We start from the raw sequence: 23,083 nt of genomic DNA on the forward strand, positions 1-23,083 counted from the left end.
GACTCGAGGCTGCACCGTCCCCCTGGGTCTTGTCCTGCCTGTCCTCCCGTCTCAAACCCCACACACTCCCTCGGCCCCTGCTGGACACCCAGCTGGGGGCTGACAGGAGAACAGCCGTTCCCTGAGCGCACTCACCCAATGTGATGCCTTCTCAACGTTTTTTTTCTCTTTTTTTAACATAAAACGTGGACCTGGCACTTACGAACACTGTGGATTTTAAAATGTTCGAGGAATGGGTGCGAGCGACCCCCCCCCACCTGCACCCCTAGCAGCAGCAGGGTGCTGGCCTCACCTCGAGCTTGCTTCTGCAGGTGTTGGAATTGTGTCCACACCTGTGCTCGTTGGCTCCAGCCCACTGGTCTTCCCTTGTTCCAGAAAGAATCTCCACCCACGATGCCCCCTCGTCCTCAGATACCCCTTGCTAGCTCCCCTGGCTTCCCCCAACTCGTCCAGCCTCAGCTCACACATCACTGTTTCGGGGACGCCTTCTCCAAGCCCTCGGGCGGCCCTGCGACGGCCCACCTCTCCGATCCCACAGTAAACCCAGTGTCAGGGAAGAGCCTTCCTGGCTCAGCCTCAGCCAGCCCAGCGCCAGGCTTAGCAGTGGTGCAAGTGAAATGTCTGCTGGAAGATGACCCCCGCTGTTCTGAGCGGCGGAGCTGACCAGTCTGCCGCGTTCCCAGGGAATGTGGTGGGACATTCCGCCCAGCGGGTGGTGTTTGTGCCAGGGCTTTGGAGGGAATGTGAGCCAGCTGTCTGCCTGTCTGGTCTCCAGTCCATTCCCCGCCCTTCCCTCGCCCTGTGACCCCGCCACACTGGATGGTTTCCAGGATCCCATGCCAACCGGGGTCTGGCTGTGGTTAGCCCGTGGGAGGCCCTGGTGAGAGACTGGACGAAGAAAGGAGTCAGGGTAGCTGGTGCTTCCTTGGGGGTCTCAGGCCCTGGGTTCCTCCCTGGGACTCCAGTTCCTGTGGGGACGCTGTCAGCGTGGCTACAGCTCTCCTCGGTGACCTGGCTCCTGGGGGCACTGCTCCCTCCCCTTGCCCCTTGTAGGAAGATCTTCTTCCCATTGATAATCTCCCCGTGCTTCGGCATCCCCTTTGTCCTTTCCGCTCACCCAAAGCCTTTATCACTACGGTTAACCCCCTCACATAACTCCCTGGCATGGGCTCAGTTTTCGGACTGGTGACCGCAGCACAGGGTTCGGTGGGGCTTCCCCCGGTCCTGGGCAACCCGGGGCAGCGATGGTGCACCAGGACGCCTGGGCCCGCTCCTACATCTCTGCTCCGGATGGGACTGTTGTCTTGCTGCGGCTGAGTTTCCTACGAGAATCAGGTCTCTGTATTTGAAGCTAGTCCCTGAAAACAACAGCAACAACGAAAAAAACCAATAAGCATTTTTCCTTAATCCTGGCTGCAAGTAGGGATACCCTAGGAAGACTTGTCAGGAGAAAAAACTTCTCTCCCCTCTGGTGCTTTCAGTCCGAGCTGTTCTCGCTGCTACAGATCAGTTGCATCTGAAGGGGAGAGAGGAAGAAGTATTTTTACAAAGCATTGGTGTTTTTTTAAAAGCTCACCAATAATTCCATCATGCAGCTGGGGCTGAGGGTATGAAATAGGGGGGCAGAGATGCTTAGTGTAGCTTTTTCCTGAGTGAGGATAATAGGGACCCCCCAATACAAAGAGACGTGGTAGAACAACAGTTAGACTCCTTTCTCCACCCCACTGGGACCCTGCCTGCTCGGAAAAAGCCAAAGCAGCTGGTGCTGCAGGAGGGGACCGGGGACCTGAGCAGAGCAGCCGGGCATCTGCACTCACTCTGGTCAGTCTCCGCGCTGAGCCTTTAGCCAAATGAATGGGAACCCATAGCAGGTTTGGGGAAGCTCCTCGTGGAGGTTTGTGACCCACTGGGGACCGCTGTGCCTTCACCCCGTGTCTCTAGCCCCGGAGGACCGTGCCCGGCACAAGGTGGGTGTTCGGTAAATGTTTGACGGATGAACAGCTTGGCGATGAGCAGAGCACGCCTTCCATTTTAAAAGTGAAACTTCCCCAGCTCTCTGGTTCTTCCAGTTCGACCGGTTCTTCCTGCCACTGAGACCCTCAATTCATCAATTACAAACATTAACTGTAAATTATACTTTTGCATAGTTAATTCAGCCTCTCATTATGTATTTAGTGGAGCTCAGCAGGCATAAAATTCAATAGCAAGCTTTGGAGCAGATCCAATTTCTGTCTTCTGTGATATTTGGAAAACGCAAAGTTTTAGTAGTGGACCTTGGAGCGTGTCTTTCCTGGAAGGTCTCCAACGGGCTCTGCTTTTGGCTTCTCTCTTGGAAGGAGTTCAACCCTTCTGGGAAGCCTGATAGCTTCAAAGGATGCTTCTGCCCCCATCTCTCTCCACGATGCAGAGACTCCTCCTCCTTCCTTGAGTGGAAATTAATATTAACCTGACCAGTGGAAGGAAAGAAAAGTGTGAATATCAGTGAACTTGGCTCCTGGAGCAATCGCTCATTCATTATTCATTCAACAAATATTTACAGAGCCCCTCTTTGGTCAGCGCTGTGATGTATCAGGAGGCTCTAACAGTGAACAGCACGGTGTCCTTGCTCTCACAGAGCTTGCTCTGGAGAAAGGGGAGGCAGATGGTGAATGACCAAATGCATATAAATGTCTAATGTGTCGTGTGGTGATACAGATAAAGTGGCTGAGTGAGCCGTGGATAATAGGGCAAGTGCAGTGATGGGTGAGCCATCATGGTGTCTGGGGCAAGCAAGTGCAAAGGCACCGAGGTAAAGAAGCTTGGAGTCTCTGAGTCATCCTACAGAGGCCAAAGTAGAAAAAACTGGGACGAAAAGGGTAGACAAGGAGCAGTGCTGGGGGAGAGGGACATTGCATTATCAAGATGTGGAGGATGGAAGCAACTTCCCAGCTGCTAATCCCAAGACGAGGCTCAGGATGGTCACTCATTTTTATGCCATATTCAATGTCTGCTAACAACAGTACTGGGTGGATTTGTAGTCTGCAAGCTCCAGGGTACAAAACAGTATCTACACCTCTGTTCCTTCATCTGCCATTGCACTTGACGTCTGCCTTAAGCCCCCCACCCCTTCTGCTCAATAGCAGAAAGGTTAATCTGGTTGAGTCCAAGGTTGCTAAGCCATTTCATGCTTAAACACAGCCCATCAGGCTATTGAGCTCTGCCTGGTTTCCCTCAAGATTGGCCTGGGTGGGAAGAGTCGGGTGACTTTGGACTGTGGGATTAGGTCTTCAGATCGATACTCCGTCTTCTGACTTCATCCGCAGGGATGCCATCCTGTGCTGGGTGTGGTCATTGTTTGGCGCTGACATTCATGACATTTCCGTGTTTCCCCCTGATCTCTGAGTGCACCCCAGATGCCGCTCTGCAGACCAAGGCCAGGTCTGGGTCGGCTTCCGTTCTGTCAGCAGACTTCAGTAACCTTCCCTGGAACTAGGTGAAAGTTCTACAGCTCCCCTGCACCACTTGGGGCCTTGGGAGACCGGGCAGTGGGGTGCGCTTCTAGGTCCTCCCTGCCCCTAAGACCCCAAGCTGATTCTGTTCGAACTCTGCCGTATCCTGCTGGGAAAGTGCAGAGGATGCTCGAACTACATCAGTCAGAGCCCGCATCCCTTCTCTGTTTCTGTGTAACAAACTATCCCAGGTTCACTCTCTTCAAACAACTATGTTTTCTCACAATAAATAGGACTTCTATGGGCAATCCCTTTGTTGGCTTTCCCTAGGCTCTCTTATGGAACTTGGAGCTAGGATGGCTGGGCCTCTCTCTCTCCGTATGATCTCGCATCTGGGAATCCTCATGGCCCAACAGGATCTGAAGGGATGGAGTCAATGCTCTTCCCTGGGGGTAGGGACCACCATGGCAGTGCCAAGAAAACCCCCACGGTCACTACAGAACCCCAAGAACCTTGGGATGTTGTATGGATCCGTGCCTCTTCTACCCGGACCCCTGATGTCCTCTTGGCAGCTGTACTTCTTGACGTGTGACCTAATTTAGCTAAAATATTAGCTGCTTGAGAATGAATATATCACACATTCCTGGTAGGTTAGGTTCAGGAAACTGCAGGCTGTGCGAAAAATAAAAGCTAGCCGGAATGCATGGCCACAACTGAGCCACTCTTGGCTCAGGGATCCCTGGAGCCCGTGGGGGCCAGGCTGGGAGCTTTCCCACAGGAAGGGTCTAGCAGAACTGGATGGCTCCATGCTCTTTCTCCTCACCTGTGAAGAGCTCTGCTTGCTCCATGGTTTTGTTCATCTTACCTGTGTCCCTCTCACGTACCCCAGTTTCTTTTACTAATTAGATTAGTTGTCAGCATTTACACAGCTGTGTGCCAAGCTCCTAGGGTATATATATCCCCATTTCAGAGATGAAGAGACTGAGGTTTGGGGACACGAATAATAGGAGCAATGACCCCAGACAAGGTGTGCAATTCATATGCAGGGCTTTGCCTCCAAAGCCTGGGCTCACATTCATCCGCCATGCTGCAGCAAGGAAAATAAGTGACAGGATCTGGTCCAGCCACATTTAGGGGCAGAGCTAGATGTAAACTTGACACCCAGGAGGGACAGTTAGGTCAGGACTTGAGGGGCTTGGGTAAGGTCCTATTTTTCCCCCACCTTCTGTGTTCAGCAAATCCCAGGACTTGTGGTCTCAGAAGGACAAGAGTTTGCAGGTCCTGCCAGGTTATTGAACAGCAGAAATAGTATCACGGTAATAACTCCCACTTGGTGGATAGTTGCTTTGTATGTTCTAAGCTCTACACGTGTGGTATGCCATTTATCCTTGCAATAGTCTCAGGAGGTTGGCTTAGCAGAGATCAAGAAACTGATGCTTATAAGGTGAAGTTAGTGTTGCATATTAGAATCACCTGGGGAGTCCTTAAGAATGCCAGGTTTCACTCCAGAGCAATGAAAGTAAAATCCCAGAGGTGAGACCCAGACACGAGTTCTTTAAAGCTCCTCCACCAAATAATTCAAGATTGCTACCAAGGCTGAGAACTAACGGGTTAAGTAACTTACCCAGGATCCCTCCCAACCCCATGAAAGAATGAGGTCAGAATTCAAACCTGTGTGTCTGATTTCAGAGCCCATGGTTGTAACACCTTCCCAACACAATTGCTGCATATACACTAGGAAGCAAAACAGTAATAATAATTTAGAAGTGAAGTGCTTGGTAATCACAGAGAGAGAAACTTTTTGTGGATAGCAGTAATTGTTGACCGTGGCCACACATTAAAATCACCTGAGGTCTAAAAATACTAATGTCTGAGTGCCACCTCTTAAAATTCTGATTCTGTTGGCCCAGGGTAGACCGAGGTATCAGTAATGTTTCTCTTACTCTCCCCAGGTGATTATAACATTCAGCCAAGTCTGAGAGCTCTGCTTTATAGGACGAGAAGCCTCAGATTATTTCCATGAGGGCTGTGATTCTCCTTTGAAGCAATGTCATTGGTTTCAATGTGATTTGCAGTAGAGCACTCTTTCCTCATTCCTTCATACATTTACCAGCTCCTGTAATATTTTACGCTTTGGGGACAGATAGAGAGAAGGTAAATTTTTTTTAAGTCCAAGCTCATAATCTAGTCCAAGGGTGCCTGGAAACAGGCTTTTCTCTCCTGTCTGCCCTTCACCGTTAACCTGAACCCTGAATTCTGTCCTCCAAGCTAATTGCAAAGAGCAGGGATGAAAGAGGTGACTCCCTCAAGAGCAGGCCAGATCTTTCCCCACTGTCCTGGCATATTTTAGGGTGTGTGATCTCAGCCAGTCAGATATCTCCATGCAGCCCTTTGAAGGTAGGATGCATCATGCAAAGAATCAAGGACAGTAGACAATTAGTTTTGGCACCATCAGTTTTGATGACAAAACCGGTTTTGTCCCAGGTTCTTGTAACTTTCCTTTGCTCCCATCTCCTGTCCTTGTCTTTTTCTCCACACTTTTTAGTCATTTTGAGGCATCTGTTGAGTTCCCTTTTCTTTGTCAGTCAGCCCAAAGTGCTTTCTGTTGCTTGCAACGCGCATCCTGAACTGATACCCTTCAGCACCACGGAGAGCTCCCAGATAGCAGCGGGGCGTGGGTGTTGACCTTGGGGTCAATGGGACTATCTAATAAAGTCTTCCTGGAGGGGAAGTGTGTGTCCTTTGCCTTCATGAAATTCACATGAAGTAGAATGAATAAAATAAAAGCCTGGGCTGAATTACTGTTCTCCCGGACTGGCTTCCCTATTATAAGGTTGATTTCTTCATTTTGTTCGCCTCATTTCTTTCTGTAGGCATTATGCCGTCTACAGTGGCTGATAAAATCCCATACACCCCATAGTGGAGAGGTAAAGCCCTACTGGCTCCTTCACACCCCGCCCCCCAGACTCCATTTTCTTACAAGATAGAATTCAATAGCTAAAAGGTTTGGTAAATTGGGTTTCCAGTGGTCCAAACTTTATTATGACTATTGGGGGAATTTATTTGTTTTTGAGTAAGAGCTTTTTTTAAGCCAATTTCGAAAATTTCTTTCAAGAGTTACTGCAATAAATCTACACTATTGATTTACCAAGTGGTGGTTCTTGGGCGCTCTCTCGAGTCACTTAAGTGTTTAAATTCTTCTCTTTATTACTCCAACAGTATCACAAGCCCCAGATGGGCGGGCATGGAGGGCTCTTAGTCCCTTCAAGACAAAGCTTAGCAAAGATTTCTGTCAGCTCAGAGACAGCAGGAGGACACTGACCACAGACAGAACTGCAGGCAAATTTCTTCCTTTCTTGGTCTCCATATTCCAGAGAAATGTGGTGTAATATGGTGCCATGTCTGACAGGGACAGCTACTGAGTAAATGCAAGTCTGAATGGATCCCAGTTTGCAAGGAACGGTGGACCGGAGCTTCTCTACTGTGGCTTGTTCTCAGGGAGCTCCTGGACCAGCCCTAGGGGGCATGATGTAAAGGTGACTTCAGGCAATCAGACATCGAGTCACTGAGAACAAGCATAGTTTCAAGTCCTGCTGAAAACAAGAACAGCTAACATTTACTGATATTTGCTATTTTGAAACTGTTCTAAGTGCATGACACTTACTCACTCATTTGCTTATCCCCCTATCAACTCTATGAAATGGGAAGGAGCAGCATCCCAAGTTTGCAAATAGGGAAAAGGAGGCTGAGTTGTGCATCTTGTGCATTGGTACCCAGCAAGTGAAGCCAGGATTTGAACTCAGGAGGTCTGTTTGGAAGCCCACAGCATGATCATACCACATGCTGTGTTTCCTTGGCAGAGTCCCACATTATAGCCTTGGTTCTAACCCCCTAGTTCCCTCCTTCCTCCCTCTGTCTCTCACTTCATTCCTTCCCACCTTTTCCCTCCTCCTATTTCTTCCTTCATCTTTTAAATCAATACTTCCTGGAGGCCCAGCATTACAACATGTCAGGTGGGAGCTGCTTTTCCTGCTGCAGAAGTAAAGGGCACAAGGGGATGACACTAAGGGCCACCTCCAGTCCCACGGCCACCCCCGTCACCGCCTCGGTATGCTAAGGGTCCTGGCATCGCAGTTTGAAAATCATCCCATTGCATCATCTTCGGGGCCAGCATCTGCACCTCCACGTGTGGCTCTTGTATGAAATGCTGCCTCCAGAATACAAGAGCACCCCTTTCTGCAGCCAGAGAGAGCAAACTGACAGCCAGCGGCTTGAGCCACATCATGGCTACAAGATTAAGCTTCTTAAATTTTAAAATCCAGAGATTTTATAGAGAAACTCCAGAAAAAAACAATCTGTCATGATCCACACGGTAGCCGTTGGTGGGAGTGATGTGGCGACATGCCCATTCCGAACAGAGCCGGCGACCACAGCCACCCTGTGGCCTTCTCCCCTTAGTGCCCCTGAAGTCTCCCCTTTCAAAATATGGCTCAATTCATTTTAATTTGGATATATCCCATTATGCGGTGTTTGGAGATGAGACGGCTGAAAGCCGTGTGGGGTGAGGGAGAGTAGGAAGAGGCAGGACTGCACAGAAGTGAACCAACGAGGGAGCTGATTCTCTTTCTTCCCAAAGGAATTCCTTGTCTTGAGTCAGAATGTTTCATCCAGAGCCTCCCCGGGGTTCATCTTGCTGTTGGGCTGGTCTTGCCTGGCCTCCCTCTCGCACACGTTCCCGAGGTCACTGCGGACACAGAACAGCTTCTTCTCCTCCTGGTCTGAGGTCTGAAGCCTCCTGCAAGTGGGGGTCAGATGTCTGCCCCCAGTGCCACCCTGGTGTCCCTATGACCCAGGACTCTGCCCAGCTCCATCGAAAGCTGGAGTTTTCCCCCCAAAAAATTGTGACTTTTGAAATGTTTTCTATCTTGAAACCATGAGTCAGTTTAGTTGACTCACACATGGTAGGAAGGGAAGGAGGGGGCTGTCGCAGCTTTCCAATAGACGCCTGCCGGTCATTGCCTTCCGTCCATGGTTGAGGACCAAGTAGTGCAAACACCGACACTGGGTGCAGGAACACAAGAATGTCTCTGCTCTGGTACTTGTGCAAAATAAGAACCATAATTACCTCCGAAAGGGTTTTTATTGGGATTGGAAATAACGGATGCATGGGACCTGGTCCAGTGCCTGTGCACAGGGAACATTTCATACACAAAGGCTTGTTGTCCTTATTCTTACATTACCTTGAGCAGAATACCCTAGGAAGGTGACCCATTGTTCACAGAAATCATATAACATAATAGCTTTCGAAGTCAGAACAGCAAACACCACTTCTCTTTCCTCCTGTCCGACACTGCACGCTCTGTTCCCATAAGTGCAAGGGAGGAGGACGTGGCCAGGGTAAGTCATGCCGGCCCCTTCTGCATGCCCGTCTCCTCCCTGGACAATGGGAATCCCATCATTTCGATTGTCCAGATGACAAAACTTAGTCTCAGAAGCTGGTGTCAGCTGGTACGATGCTCAAAAAAGAGTTTTACAACAAAACGAAGATGGGTGTGGGCTGAGGCGTGTTGCCAACTCAGGTGTATCCCAGTGGGGCCATGATGGGTCTTGGGATAGCTGGACTTGCGCCTCATCCATCACTAAGGAAGTCTGCAGAGTCCATTGAACAGTCTTGATGTCTCAACCCGTGCCCAGCTCTGCTGTGGTTAAGGAGATGCCAAGGCGAGTGTTCTTGCTAAGAGAGCAAGATTAACAGCCCCCCCCCCCCAAATAAAGGCATGCCTGTCACCCAGGGAAGAGAGAGACTGGGCCAGAGCCGGTAGGAAGGATTTCTGGAGGCTCAGATCCCTGCAGGCCTCAGCTGCCAGACCAAGTATGAGGCTCTTAGTTTGGAAACGCTCCAGACTCCAGACACTTCTCCCTCATTTTCCAAGGCAAGTCATTCATTCTTGAGATTGCACAGCTCATGGATTGATGCACAAATGCTGGATTGATGTTCCCTCCCAGAGGGATATCCAGCATCTCATAAATCGTGATTTTCTGGGCCCCGCTGCTGGCCTAGAGACCATGAGGCAGATTTCACAAGTCCCAGGGCTTTGGGAAGTGTGGCGACCTCCCTGTCTCCCCCTGCCCCAGCCACGGAGCAGGGCTGAGGGTGATGAGGTGAAGAAGTAGCATTCTGGCTGCTGAACAAGCGCCCCCAAAGACTGGGTGGGTGTGTCCTTATGGCCCCAGCAAAGGGAAGGGCTTCTCCAGCACCCTTCAGAGTGGGACCCGCACACGGTGGGGATGCTGTTTTGAAGCATACTTGTTTCCTTCTTGACATGCTATAGAAAATTCCCCTCGGTTCACCTGGAGCCATGTGGCCTTCCCAGCGGATGCAGCTAGACATGCTGCGGCCTGCCACCACCCCCTTGCAGTGCCCAGCTCCTCAGAATCCTGCCCACCCTACAGATCCCATTGCGTGCCCGGAAAGCCCTTCCTTCTCATTTCCACCAGTAACAACGTTATTGGTTCAACAGCTCCAGGAACCTCTCCAAGTTCCCCTTTCCTGACCTCCTAAAACGAGGGCCAGCAAACTTCTCCACGAAGGTATAGATAACAAAGACTTGGGGTGCCGCCGGCCATCCACTACCTAATGCCCTTGACCAACCGTGCTCTTGCGGCACGAAAGCCCCAGAGACAAATGTAAACGCACACACGGGGCCGTGTTCCAATGAAATGATTTATGAGAATGGGCGGCAGGCTGCATTCGGCCCCTGGGCCTCTGTTTGCCGCCCCCTGCATGGGAGCCACTCGCTCGGTGTCCTGTGATTCCTCACTTGACCTCCAGCTGCCGTGGAGGAGGACACGGGATGGGGGTTCCGGAGACGGCCACCTTCCATCTGGCTCTGTGTGGTGGTGAGCAAGCCTTTCCCCTTTCTGGGCCTTAAATTCATTGTCTGAAAAATGAGAAGCTTAGACCTTCGCTAGTTCCAAAAGCATCATGATCGCTGAGGCAAGCTTGCTCAAAATACAGCTATGTGGGGTCCCCTCAGATTTAGGGTATTGATTGGAAGGCTTCGTTGGGCACCGGAGAGTCCCATTAGCCAACGAGCCCCTCCCTCGAAGCAGAAGGGGGTGTGTGAGAGGATGCAAGGCAGTTCACACCATCTTCAGGACAGCCACTGACATGAGCCGGGGACAAGGCATCTGGGGAGGAAAGAGGCAGGACACCTGCCGGCTCTGCGGGACCCCCGCACAGAAACACTCATCCCGTCCCCCTGGCACCAGGACCCGAGGGCCCGTGAGCACGAACCGCCCCCACTGCTGCCCCAGAAGAGCCCGGAGCCCACACCTGCCCGGACCCCCCTGCAGCGGCCGCGTCCTCACTGGCTTCCCGGTCTGCGTCCCCGAGGAGGGGTCTGACCCACTTCGGGGCTGCATCCAGCTGCAGGGGAGCGCCCAGGGCCCTTCTGTGCTTCTCTGCCTCTCTAGAACCAGAGGAAATGCTAGGCCTGCAGTGCGGGGCACACCCGTGGAACTGAGCTGAAAAGGAGTCCGTTTAGGTCCCAGGTCCTCCAGGCTCATCCTGCAGGGGTGGGGCCGACGGGTTCCCGTGGTCGGAGGAGTCGTAAGACACCGGCCAACACCCCATGCTCAGACTCGCTCAGCTCCTCCCACTGTGGGTGCTGCTCCGTCCCAGCCATCCGCAGCCCTAATGGGGTGGCGCCCCATCCAGGGGCTGCCCCGGAAAGGTGGTGGCTTTTTCCTTAGACTCTAGGTACAGCTATGACGGGGGCAGGGGCAGAGGGAGAGAAGGACCCTTCCACGGGACAAAGTCGGCTCAAAGCCATTCTCCTTTGCTCCTTTTGCAGAAGCAGCAGCTTGTTCAGCGAGGTCATGCAGATGAACTTCGAAATAGCCAGCTTCAGCAGCCTCTCGGGGACGCAGCCCATCGCCTGGCAGGTGGAATATCCACGGAGAGCGACCACAGACAGCGCCGTGTCCGAGATCTTCATCAGCCAGAAGGACCTGGCTGGTATCGTTCCCCTGGCCACGGTAAGAGCCGTGTGGGCCGACGGCGCCCCTGTGGGCTTCCTGCTGGCCCAGGACGCCGGTGCTGGTGCCTCGGGGAGTCACAGTATCATTTCTGAACCTCGGTTACCTTCCTGCTTCCCTCACAACCCTCGCTGTAACTGCGTCCCAGTTTGTTACGGACTTCCTTCGCCTCTAGTTGCCCCAGTCCTGTCTGGCCTTCTGTTCCCTGTTAGAAGGAGACGGGAGGCCACTTTGCATATTCGTCAGAGAAGCCAGCAGGCCGGTCACAGCAAACGACCACAGAGGTTCAGGCGCTGCACACGACCCCAGCGATTCTAGCTAACGTTGCACGGCCAAAGTGGTAGGGGACTCTGCTCCATGCGGGGTCTCGGGGGCCTCGATGGATGGGCCCTTCACCGTCTTACAGCTATAACATCAGGAATACGTGGCCTTCGTGGTCTCCTTGACAGAGGAAGGGGCGGTTGGAGAGTCACATGCTTTTCTAAGCAATGGCCTGGAAATGACATATGACCCTCTCCCCCCACACACACGCTGTTAGTCCTAAGGAGTCCCGTGGCCCCGTCAGAACTCCAGAGGGTGCAGGGGAAGGGCTGGGTGAGCACCACGGTCTGCGCCTCACCGCGTGGCGCGTCAACATGGCCTTGACCCACACGGACCACAGCATGGACACAGTATGCACAGACCCAGCCGTGACTTCTGGCTCGACCCTCTGGCCACTGGGAACGCAAAGGAGAGAGAATGGTGATAAGCCCCACGGCAGTTTTGCTCTGTGATCGCTCACCTGCACCTGCCACGCTCAGCACCGCCCCACGGAGACACCCTGCCAGGAGGTCCAAAAGGATGGCGTTTCAGAGGTGCGTGGAGAGTCCTTTGACGTTCAGCTACAAGTGTCTTTGCCAGAATTTGCCCTCCCTCACATGGAGCCTGGCACGGAAATTGTGAAACTAATTTCTGTTCAGCTTTGGCATAAGCAGGCTTCACGGATACCAAGCTGGGAAATGTATCAATTAGGATTCTTTGGGTTCCATGTGACGAAACACCACCCAGTTGGCGTAAGCACAGCGATAATCTTCTGGCTTGTGCGACTCCGAGTCCAGGATCCGTCCTGGCCTCCCTTCTGCCTGATCAGGACTCAGCTCCATCTCCAGGACTGTTTTATTCTGCCTCTTGGCTTCCCTCTGCATCTACTCATGATGGCAGCATGGCAGCTGATACTCCTGCCAAACGGTTCAAGCCTCGAGCCCAGGAAGGGCACCTGGCTCATTTCCAGAAACCCCGACAAAGGTTTCACTGCCACGACGACTCCTCTGGGGTCATGCTGTCTCCCCGAAGCAGCCCCCGTGACAGGCTTACACCCCCAGAGTCTGCACGGGTTGGAACAGACGCTGTGGGTCGCCCGCCCTGCCCTCGCCTCCCCTTCCACCTCAAGCACCAGCTCATTTTCGCCCGAGAGTTCTGCCTGGCGCCCAAAGCCGTCCTTCCCACCTGTGCAGCAGGGCACAAGCACCGAGGGATCAGCATACCCCCACCCAGGAAGCTCTCCGCACTGCGGCTCCCGGGAGCAGGCAGACACTGAGTCCAGCTCCCTGGGCCCGCCTGGGGGTTGACGGTGAGGCAGGAGCTCCACAGTGCTGCCTCCCCTAGGCCCAGTGCAACTAGGCTGCAATCACAGCCCGTGGTCCCTTGCTGGGTAATGCCCGCCATGGTCCCGTGTGCCTTGTCCCACTTCCCCACTCCCTAACAGATGTTGCCCGCACCTCACAATAAACCACTTGCAGTGGAATCCTTCCAGGAAAGGCCAAACGAAGACATGGGTCAGCCGCACAAACCACGTGAGTTTGAGAGCGGAGAGCTTTCAGGATTGTTTCGCTAGAAAACTTGAGAATGGATACCAGGAAGCAAACGGACACATGGCCCCTCCTGATATCTGGCATGCAAGGAGTTGAAATGCCTTTCATCCAAATAATGAAGTCACTCTGTGGACAGGAAGCAGCAAAGTACGACCCCAGGACCACACCCAGCCTCTGCTTATTTCTCTAAGTCAAGTTTTAGGGGCACGCAGCCACGCCCATCCAGCTCTGCATGGTCTATGGCCACTTTGGCTGGCCACAGGAAGAACGGGCAGCTGTGGCAGGTGAGGAGTGGTCCACCACGGCTGAAGTATGCACTGACGGCCGTTTCTGGAAAACGCGTACCAATCCCTACCACAGCAGAACTCAGAGTGGTGTCTCAACTCTGGCTGCACCTGTGGATCACCTCGGAGGCCTTAGAAATGATTGTTGGGGCCCCAACCTGACAAATTCAGTGAGGACCCCCGGGGGTGGGAGGCAGGCACCCGTGGTGGTTCCACGGTGCGGCCAGACCTGCAGACTGAGCAGCACCAAAGCCATCACTCCCCTACTGCTGCTATCAGCCTGCCTTGCTAAGAGCTCGTGGGCAAGAGCCCACCTGGCAGAACTGTACGATGGGTTCCCGGAAACACATCAGCCAGAGCCCTTCGGTTACACAGACCACCCGCAGCCCGACGCCCACGGGGTTCGTGGAACCGAACCGTCTAGAAAAGTGGTCTGGGGCTGCTGCGCGTTGAGACCCCCGGAGACTGTGCTCACGCGCAGAGTCTCGTTCCGGAGGCCCGACCTGGGTGACTTGAAAGGGCTGCACACCGCGCGGAGCAACGATGTCATCGTGGAAGCTGGCTTCCCCTTCCGCTTCCCTCTGCGTGTGGCGCCCGGTTAGAGTCCCCACACACGAGGCTTGTCCCCAAGGTGGCCCGGGCCGTGCTGGGCGGACCCCGTCAGAGCCTCGCGTCCGGCAGGAGAAGAGCGAAAGCCTGGCGGCCGACACTCGGGCCGATCTCCTGGGACCCGCTCTGAGGAGCACTGATTGGCTCGGCTCGGGGCACGTGGCCAACCCGAAGCCAATCGCTGAAGCCGAATGCTCTGATTGGCGGAGCCTGGGGAGCTTGTGACCGTGGAGCAGGTGCAGAGCCGGAGAGCTGGGGCGCGTAGTGCATGATGGGAAACTCCGGCCGCCGCCGAGGGACAGGGGCGGACAGACACGCCCAGCACAGCCTCACCGCAGAAGGCGTCATCTACGGCCCGGAGCTGCTGATACGTGGAGGTTGGAGAATGATTCCTCTTGACTTTACACGTCCAGGAGGAGGCGTCAACAAATCTATGTAGCCCATGGGGCAGGCTCAGTCCGCTGTCTGTTTTTGTCCACCTTGCAAGCTGGGAATGGTTTTTGTATTTCCAAGTAGCTGCATTGGAAGCGGTTATATAAGGGGCTTCTTAATAGGCTCAGTGTTGCCTCTTGGCTGGCAAACCCTAAAATACTTTCTATCTGGCCCTTTAGGGAGAAAAGTAGCAGATCTGTGACCTGGAACATCAGCATCACTTCTAGGGTGTAAGTGCTTAGCTCCTGTCCTACTTAGTTTAAAAAGATAAGGCTTTTTCACTGTTAAAAGCGAAATCACGGTAAGGATAGGAGATACTATTTTGCCATACTTTTCAAGGGGCCACAAGAAAGCCCTCTTCCAAGCAAGATGTGATTATTGTGGTTACTGTGTTTTTGTAATGCTTTTAAGGTAAAATGGAGTGACTACTTATGTCATACCCAGAATCCCTTTGTTTGCAAGTAACTGTAAGTGAGTTTGAACTGGCTTCATCCGAACGATCTTTGATGGACTCACGTGGCTGCCCTGGGGCAGAGACAGCAGGTCTGTATTTAGGTGCTCGGTGAGGTCCTCAGTTTGCATCCCCTGCAAGGTACGGTTTGACCTCAGCTGTGCAGAGCAGCGTGAGAAGTTTGCAACTATGATGACAGGCAGCCAGCAAGTAAGGCAGTTGGGAGCAACTTCTAGTCTCAGTTTTATTATTTTCAATTTTTTTTTTTTCCTAGAATGAACTTTAGTACAGTTTTAAGTAGCCAAAATGTCAAGTTTTATTGGAATCAACTAACAAATAGAACTGAAGCTTGACTAGGAGATGAGAAGCTTTAAAAAAAAAAAAAAGGAAACAAGAAGCAAATCTCTATATTACCTGTTAGCGGCTGGTGAGTCGAGTGGTCAGGTCTTGGAAAAAATTAAGTAAACTCCCCCCAGTGGTCGCTCATTCTAAAGAAGTACAAACATCAGAAAGGTCAAATAGAGGATTGCCAGATGGGAAAGATGCCTTGTTGGGGAAGTTCTCACCTTCAAATCAGGCCTTCTCAAACGCCTTCCTCATCCAGGTGAGAAAGGTGGGAATCCAGTGACTCCTCAGTGGACTTGGATCCCCCTCAGCTGCAGGCTCCAGCTCCCAGGGAGTAGATGAGATGGGAAGGGGGAAGGGCTTCAGCTCTCCTGCAAAGTGAGCCATCGAGGCAGGAGTCTCTGAGCCACACGGTCCCTTGGCACTACTTTGTGTGGAGAGCACTGACCTGCAAAGCCGACATTCCCTCACCCCTTTCCCGCTTTCTTGGCAAAGGGTCCTTTCTTTGCTTGGAGGCAGGAAAGCCCCAGGTCTCAGCTCTGTGGCCTCAAGCGCCCCTCCCTCCAGTCCCCACCCAGCCCCTGCCCACACTGCATGCGCACTCTGGGGGCGCCAACAGCTTGGGAGTGCTGACAGTCTGGGGGTACCTACACTCTGGGGATGCTGAAGCTGAGGGGGGCTCACACTCTAGGAGGGGCTGATGTTCTGGGGAGGCCGACACTCCGAGGGTACCTACACTCTGGGGGTGCCAAAGGACAGCAGACAGGTAGATAGCTCACAGGACAGGACCAGGTATCAGTAAGGTGCTGTTACCTGAAGACAGGTAACGCAGGGCAAAGGAGTGGAGCATGTTTCTTGTTCTGTTAGTGCCTCCGTGTTTCTCCCTAGTGTTTATTTAAAAATAAAAACTAAATTTAATGCATAGTCTAGAGTAAGCAGGAACACCTCATTTGGGCAGGTGTAGGAAGAGACCTTTTGCTCCAGGACTGACTACTGAGTCCCAGATTGAGTTTCCTGGGAGGTGGCGAGATTGACCCCAAATTTTGAAGAGTTTCAAACAATCGCCATTTTTTGCCTTTGCAAACTTAAGATGAAATCATTTTCCTTGACCCCTGAAACATGGTGGGAATTTGGGGTTTTTTTTCCCTTATATAAAGCTTTCAAAATTCCTAGAACGTGTCCACATCTCTCCGCATAAAATCAAATTTAAAATAAAGTGGCTGTCGCCAGGGCTGTTTAAAGAAGAGATTGCTACTTGTTCTCACATCTGCAGAATGATGATCTTAATCCTCACCTCTCTGGGGCGTCACGGAGATTCATTAAGGTTTGAGAAATGCCGGGAGCCCCAGGCCAAGTGTGCAGCAAGGGAGGTTGGCTGGCGGGGGGGGGGGACGGGGGGAGGGAGGCAGCAGTTTGCCCTCCTGCTTTGCCCAGCTCTGGGCTCTGGGGGGCTGGCCTCTGTGGACTGCAGCCTTCAGCCTCTCTGGCCCTCTGGCTTCTGGTGGGGTCCAGCCAGCGGGAGGCACCGGAGGTGATTGGACAGAGCAGAGAGAGACGGAGGCTCCTGTTGTGGGTTGAATTGTGACCCCAAAAAGCTCTGTTGATGTCCTCGTCCCTCCTTGTCTTGCTGCAAGTCTGCCAGAGGCATGGTCTTCTCAGCCTACAGCTCCTGTCCTGTGGGGGACCCTGTTTTCCGTGGTTCTCCTTCCTCTGGGCTCCAGGAACTGGCTGCCTCCCCCTGCCCCCGGATCTGGGGCTCCTAAGAGCTCCCAGCAGCACATCCCCGGCTACTCCCTCTGCTCCTGCCCACGGCTCTGTCGGGAGCCCGTCATTACCCATCCTCTGACCCAGCCTTTGAGGCGGCCCCCTGTTTCCAGCCAGGACCCTGAGGGAAGCAGGCTCCATGTTCCCTTCTAGTTCACGATCGTCCTCAGAAGCAGACATGGTCAGGAAGGGGTCCTGACCACGTTCATCCTCTCTTCATAGAGAATTAACACTGAACCTACAGGTCATGGGATCTTTTGGGGTCTCTGTACCCGGTGGTTGGATTGTTCTACCCGACAGCATCCTGCGGCAGCTCTTTGGCATCCTTTCCCTGCTAAGTTCGCAGAACCCGGTGTGGGGGCAGAACGGGCATTAGCAGGCGGGGGGCATTGTCCAGATGCTCTTGGACCCGCTTGTCAACCTGCAAGTGATGAATGGCTTCGCTCTGCTTGGGGGTCCGTGGGGAAGCGCGTCGGCAATATCGTCCGGGTTCGAGAAGGCATCAGCAGACATTTCAAAGAACTGAGAGATGTCTCCTTTGACGGGGACTGGAGAATATTATTTTTAAAGAGACAATAGAAAAATAATGTTTTATTGTTTCCCAGAAACCTCCTACTCTGATATTCATGCTCCTTTCCCTACTTGGAAATTATATATTGTGACTCCCCCGAGAGTGTTTTAAGGATGGCTTCAATGCTCTCGGGCAATTGAAAAATGTTTGCTGGGTTGAAAAATAACTATATGGGCAGAATAAGTATTTTCTTGTCACAGCTAGAGATTTACTGTGGAATTCAATTTAGAAATACCCCTCCCTCCAGCTGACTAGCACGGGTCTCTGTCTAAAAACAAGTCGGTGACTCGTCTGAAGCTGTTTTTGACTTGGAAGGAATGTTTTCAGGGTTACCAACGAATTATCTGAGGAATGACCCCTTACCCACCACCTGCCAGAAAGGAGGAAATGCCCAGACGGTGGGAGCGGTCGGCGCTGGCGTTCGCGCTGCCGCCCCCAGTAGCTTGGGCGGGTTTCCCCAGCAGCAAAGCATGGCTGGGGTAGAGGGATGCTCAGACCTCATCCAAGTTTAGACCTCCCGTTATTCTACTTCCTTTTAAAGATTTTATTTCTTTATTTGACAAAGAGAGAGTGAGAGCATGAGCAGGGAGAGGGGCAGAGGGAGAGAGAGAAACAGGCTTCCCGCTGAGCAGGGAGCCTGATGCTGGGCTCGATCCCAGGACCCCGGGATCATGACCTGAGCCAAAGTCAGACGCTTAAGGACTGAGCCACCCAGGCGCCCCTCCCATTATTTTACTTACTTTACTTAGAAAGTAAAACATGTGTTCTAATGTTGAAGATTATATAACTTCAGGGGCGCCTGGGAGGCTCAGTCCCTTAAGCATCCGACTCAGGTCATGATCTCAGGTCGTAGATCGAGCCCTAGTCAGTCTCCACGCTCAGTGCGGTGTCTGCTCGAGATTCTCTCTCTCCCTCTGCTCCTCCCCCGCTCGCGCTCGTCCTCCCTCTCTAAAATGAATAAATAAATCCTTAAAAAAAATTGTGATAACTTCACTGGGGAGAAGACATAGAGGTGGGGAACATAGAAGCAAGAAAGAAATGAGGGGAAAAAAGACAAAGAGAAATCATCCCACATCCCCCCATGAGCATCAGCAGAAGGCCCGGCAGGACAGTGGCCCGGGAGAGGAGCCCGGGACAGAGCTCAGGCCCCAGCGCCGGCTGACTACACGCCCTCTGCACACCGGCCTCGCCCTTCCACCGTGCCCAGCGCCACGGACTCTGCCATTCCGTCAGTATTTTCTCTGCGTTCAGGATAGACTAGGAATCCGGAGCCAAGTATGTTGATGTGAACCCTAGGCCTCCTCTGAGCGGCTGTGTGACCCTGGACGAGTGACTTGACCCGTCTGTGCCTCCGTTCACCTTATAGTAAACCCATGGCGGTTAGTACAGAAATGTTCACCCCCCGGCCAGTTAGAATCATCTTGGCTGGAGGCGAGGGCGGGGGGAGCACACCCGGAGAAGCAGGTCTACTTCCCCCCTCCCCCCGCGAACCGGACCCCGCCCACCTGGGAGAGTCCGGTCACTGGCCCAGGGGCCGCTCTTCCCTGAGGGCTGAGCCCCAGCCGTCAGGCTGGAGTGTGAGAAAATCGGGCCTGGGGGGGAGGGACCTACAGAGAAGACCCAGGGTCCCAGAGAGCTTCAGGCAGGTGCAGCAACCTGCCTGGGGAGAGCTGCACCTTCTATCCCAAACCTGTGCCGGAAACCCAGTGTTCCCTGGGAGGAACCCCACGCTGCGGCAGCCACCCCCGAGCGAGCTGTATGGGTTTTCATCAAAGGACAGCTGATACGGATATCTTGAAGTCCCATTCATACTCTTCACTAATTTGAAATTATGTTCGTTTTTACACTCGATACTAGATCTTATTACTTCGTGCAGTAATGGGGAAGGACATGGATTACTAGATCTGAAATTAGTTCCTTCTGTAAGCCTTTCTGTTATTGTATCCATTTAAAATCTTTATTCTGAAAAGGGCTTCTTCGACCTTACCAGCCAGTGGTGCCCGTGACCCAAAATGGGCTAAAAATTGGGGCCATGGAGAAGTAAATCTTCACCTCAGTGCCTCCATCACTCAACTTGCTGGGAAAAGGGGACCCTCAGCTCCTTTCACCCAGCCGGGGGGGGGCAGAAGGGAAGCCCCGGCCCCCACATCACCCAGCCCGGGGCAGAAGGGACGCCCCGGCCCCCACATCACCCAGCCCGGGGCAGAAGGGAAGCCCCGGCCCCCACATCACCCAGCCAGGGGAGCAGAAGGGACGCCCCGGCCCCCACATCACCCAGCCCGGGGCAGGAGGGACGCCCCTGCCCCCACATCACCCAGCCCGGGGCAGAAGGGACGCCCTGGCCCCCACATCACCCAGCCCGGGGCAGGAGGGACGCCCCGGCCCCCACATCACCCAGCCCGGGGCAGGAGGGACGCCCCGGCCCCCACATCACCCAGCCCGGGGCAGGAGAGAGGCACCAGCACAAACTCCCCCCTAAGCACCCACCACTGCAGGCAGTGTTTTAGAGGCTGCTGTACCCGCCCCACTGGGCATCTTCGTCCTTGCTGGGTCCCCTCCTGAAAGGCTCCTTCTCACCACCGCAGAGTCAGCTCAAAGCTCACTCACTGCATGAGGGTCTCCTCGGACCCTCCTGCCCCTGACAGCATCCGCAGCTGCCTGCCGGGACCCCATGCTACGGAGGCTCCGAGTCCCCGGTCCATCACATCTGACAGAATCACTGTTTCATCCTTACCCGTCTCACGTTCTTACTTGCTGCCTGCCTCCACCACCCTCCTGCCTCCCCGAGTGTGGGCTGTGTGGCCGCTGGGGTTCACACCCACTTCACCGGGGCCCGAGCCCCTTACCTTCGACCACCTTCCGCCCTCTATTCACCGCAGGCCAGCTGAGTGCCCGGCTGGGGAAACAGCAAAGAACACAACAGGTGTAAAAGGCCGTCCCTGTGTGCTGGCATCCTGGACATTATCCCGAACATTCACTTTGGATGTCCCCTGCGTGCCCGGTTCTCCCGTTCCCGTGCCTCTAACCTCAGAGGGTTCGGACACGTTCCCACTGCAGGGCTGGGCTCCCGTCCACATCCCGGCACCCAGCAGCCGGGGAGTCAGGCCTCCACATCAGGGAGTGAGGGATCCTGGTCTGTGCCATGAGCCTCACCAGGACCTCGATGGCCCTCCATGTCCCGCCCATGGCTACTCTCTGAGCTAATGACCTCTGCCTCCCCTTCCTGTGTGCTGCAGCCCCAGGGCCTTTGAACTGGCTGTTTCCTGTGCCTGGAGCCTCTCCCCAGATTCCATACTGCGTTTCTCCTCACACTGGGCAGGTCCCCACTTAAATCTCCTCTGGCTGACTTCAGTCACCTTACCTAAACTCACAGCTCAGTCACTCTCTGCCCTGACCACCTTGATTTTCCTTCACAACATGATGGAAATTGCATACTTATTCATATGTTCTTTGCCTGAGTTTCCCCACTGGGCTGTCAGCGCCACGAGAGCAGGGGTCACTCCATCAGTACCATCTACGCCTGTGCCTGGTACACAGTAGGTGCTTAATAAGGGGCTGCCAGTGAGTGAACGTATGCCCGGGTCTGTCTTCCCCATCTCGAGTATAAGCCCCTTGAGGTGAAGGACTGTTGTCTTCTCCATCACTTGGTCACGGAAGCCGCCCGTAAACACCTGTTGCTGAGGTGTATCCAGCCGGAAGGCAGGTGCATTATTCTAGCTGTCTGGTGCGTGATTCGTGACGCCGAGGCCAACGTGAAGGAAGCACCAACCTGTGCTCTGCGGCCCCATAATTACGGCCGCGTGGGAAACATATTAGAGCGTTGATCCGGGGGTGAGTTTGTAACTCACTGTGAGTAACTGTCACACAGGAGGGAAAAGGAAATATTCTGGGGGAAAGAACAGAGACCCTGTGTCTGTGTGGACATAATGGATTCTGAGGAGCCATCCCGACCTCCCTGACAGATGCTATGTGTGTCTGGCCCCATTTGAGAGCATTATCCCTTCATTTCTCGGACAACAATGGAGTTTGTACGCCACACAGGGTCCTTTGGACAGCTTTTATGAGTCATCCTGCGAACTCAAAAGCCAGTTGTGGACTAAGAAAGGAGAGCGGATGGGCTCTTTGGGTGGCTCTGAACCCTGAGCGCAGGCAGCACGCCCTGGAGGGCTGGTGCAAACACGGGGTCTCCGGCTCAGCGGCTTGGGGGGTGGGGCCCAAGAATCTGCACCAACCGCTAACCAGCCCCAGGTGACGTGGGTCCTATTGGCGCACCTGGAGACCCCTTCCCTGGATCAGGGTGTGGTGCCTGGACCACCCGTTAGAATCCCCTGGGCTGGGGGTGCGGTGGGGGAGGGGGAGCCTTCTGGCCACACCCACCCCCAAGTGAATGATATCAGCATCATGAGTCAGGCACCTGTGCTTGAACACTCCGTAGGTGATTCAGGTGCACATCCAGGACCAAGAACGGCTGCCCTTGGATTTCTCCTGGCTTGTTCCCTTGCTCCATCCAGATCTCTGCTCAAAGCTGCCTCCTCCGTGAGGACCTCCTGCAGACCATCCCCTTTTCCCTGCGTGGCTTTCCCCTTGCAGCCCCCATCGCTACCAGATGTGATGTTACGTGTGTTTCTGTTGACCTGTCCACCATCCGTCACCCCTCTGGCTCATCTTGTGCGTCCCCAGCTTCTTTAATGGGGCTCAGCACCTTGTGGGTGGTCAACCAATATCCACATTGAACCAATGAGTTAAAATGATGTGTATAGCTTCCATGTGTTCCTAAGTGTTATAGAGTTTCAGTTATGATCTGGGAAGGAAACATTCCTGTTTGAAGCTTTTAAAGCAGTTGTTAAGGCTTTGTGTATACCTTCTGTAACAATGTTCCTCGTCCACACTGTTCAGTACGTCACTAGCTACATGAGATCATCAAGCACTTAAAATTGGCTAGAGCGACAGAGGAATTTAATTTTTAACTTCACCTAACTTTAATTAGCTGATGGAAATAGCCACACATGGCTAAGTGCCACATTCGTGGACAGGATAGTGACATAGTGACAGTAATAAGGTGGCTAAGTGGGAAATGTCAATGTCAGTCCAGGTTCTGCCCCAGCTCTGCTGTGAGTCAGTCTCTTCTCGTCATTATTCATCTGTCCACTCTTCAGTGTCATTCCTGTGGGACCTGCCAATGGCATGGCTACATTTTTTTTTTTCATATTGTCTTTGATCTGGTATGTTGAGGTTAAAAAAAAAGCATAATGAAGGATCTCTTAATTCCTTGTATTTTATCAGCACAATTTTGGAGCAGGTGGCAAGAA

At 53.3% G+C, this 23,083-nt stretch overlaps 1 protein-coding gene across 4 annotated transcripts in view; it reads left to right on the forward strand.

Moving 5' to 3' along the window:
* The window catches only part of TMEM132C (transmembrane protein 132C), a 308,550-nt gene that overhangs the window by 229,990 nt on the left and 55,477 nt on the right, over window positions 1-23,083 (forward strand). For all 4 annotated transcript variants that reach the window (XM_032396388.1, XM_032396387.1, XM_032396389.1 and 1 more), the window contains one exon: window positions 11,285-11,468. In XM_032396388.1, the coding sequence (XP_032252279.1) occupies window positions 11,285-11,468 (184 nt within the window). The remainder of the gene's footprint in view (window positions 1-11,284; window positions 11,469-23,083) is intronic.

Source organism: Phoca vitulina, unplaced genomic scaffold (assembly GCF_004348235.1).
Source record: "Phoca vitulina isolate PV1807 unplaced genomic scaffold, GSC_HSeal_1.0 scaffold91, whole genome shotgun sequence".
NCBI classification, from domain to species: Eukaryota; Metazoa; Chordata; class Mammalia; order Carnivora; family Phocidae; genus Phoca; species Phoca vitulina.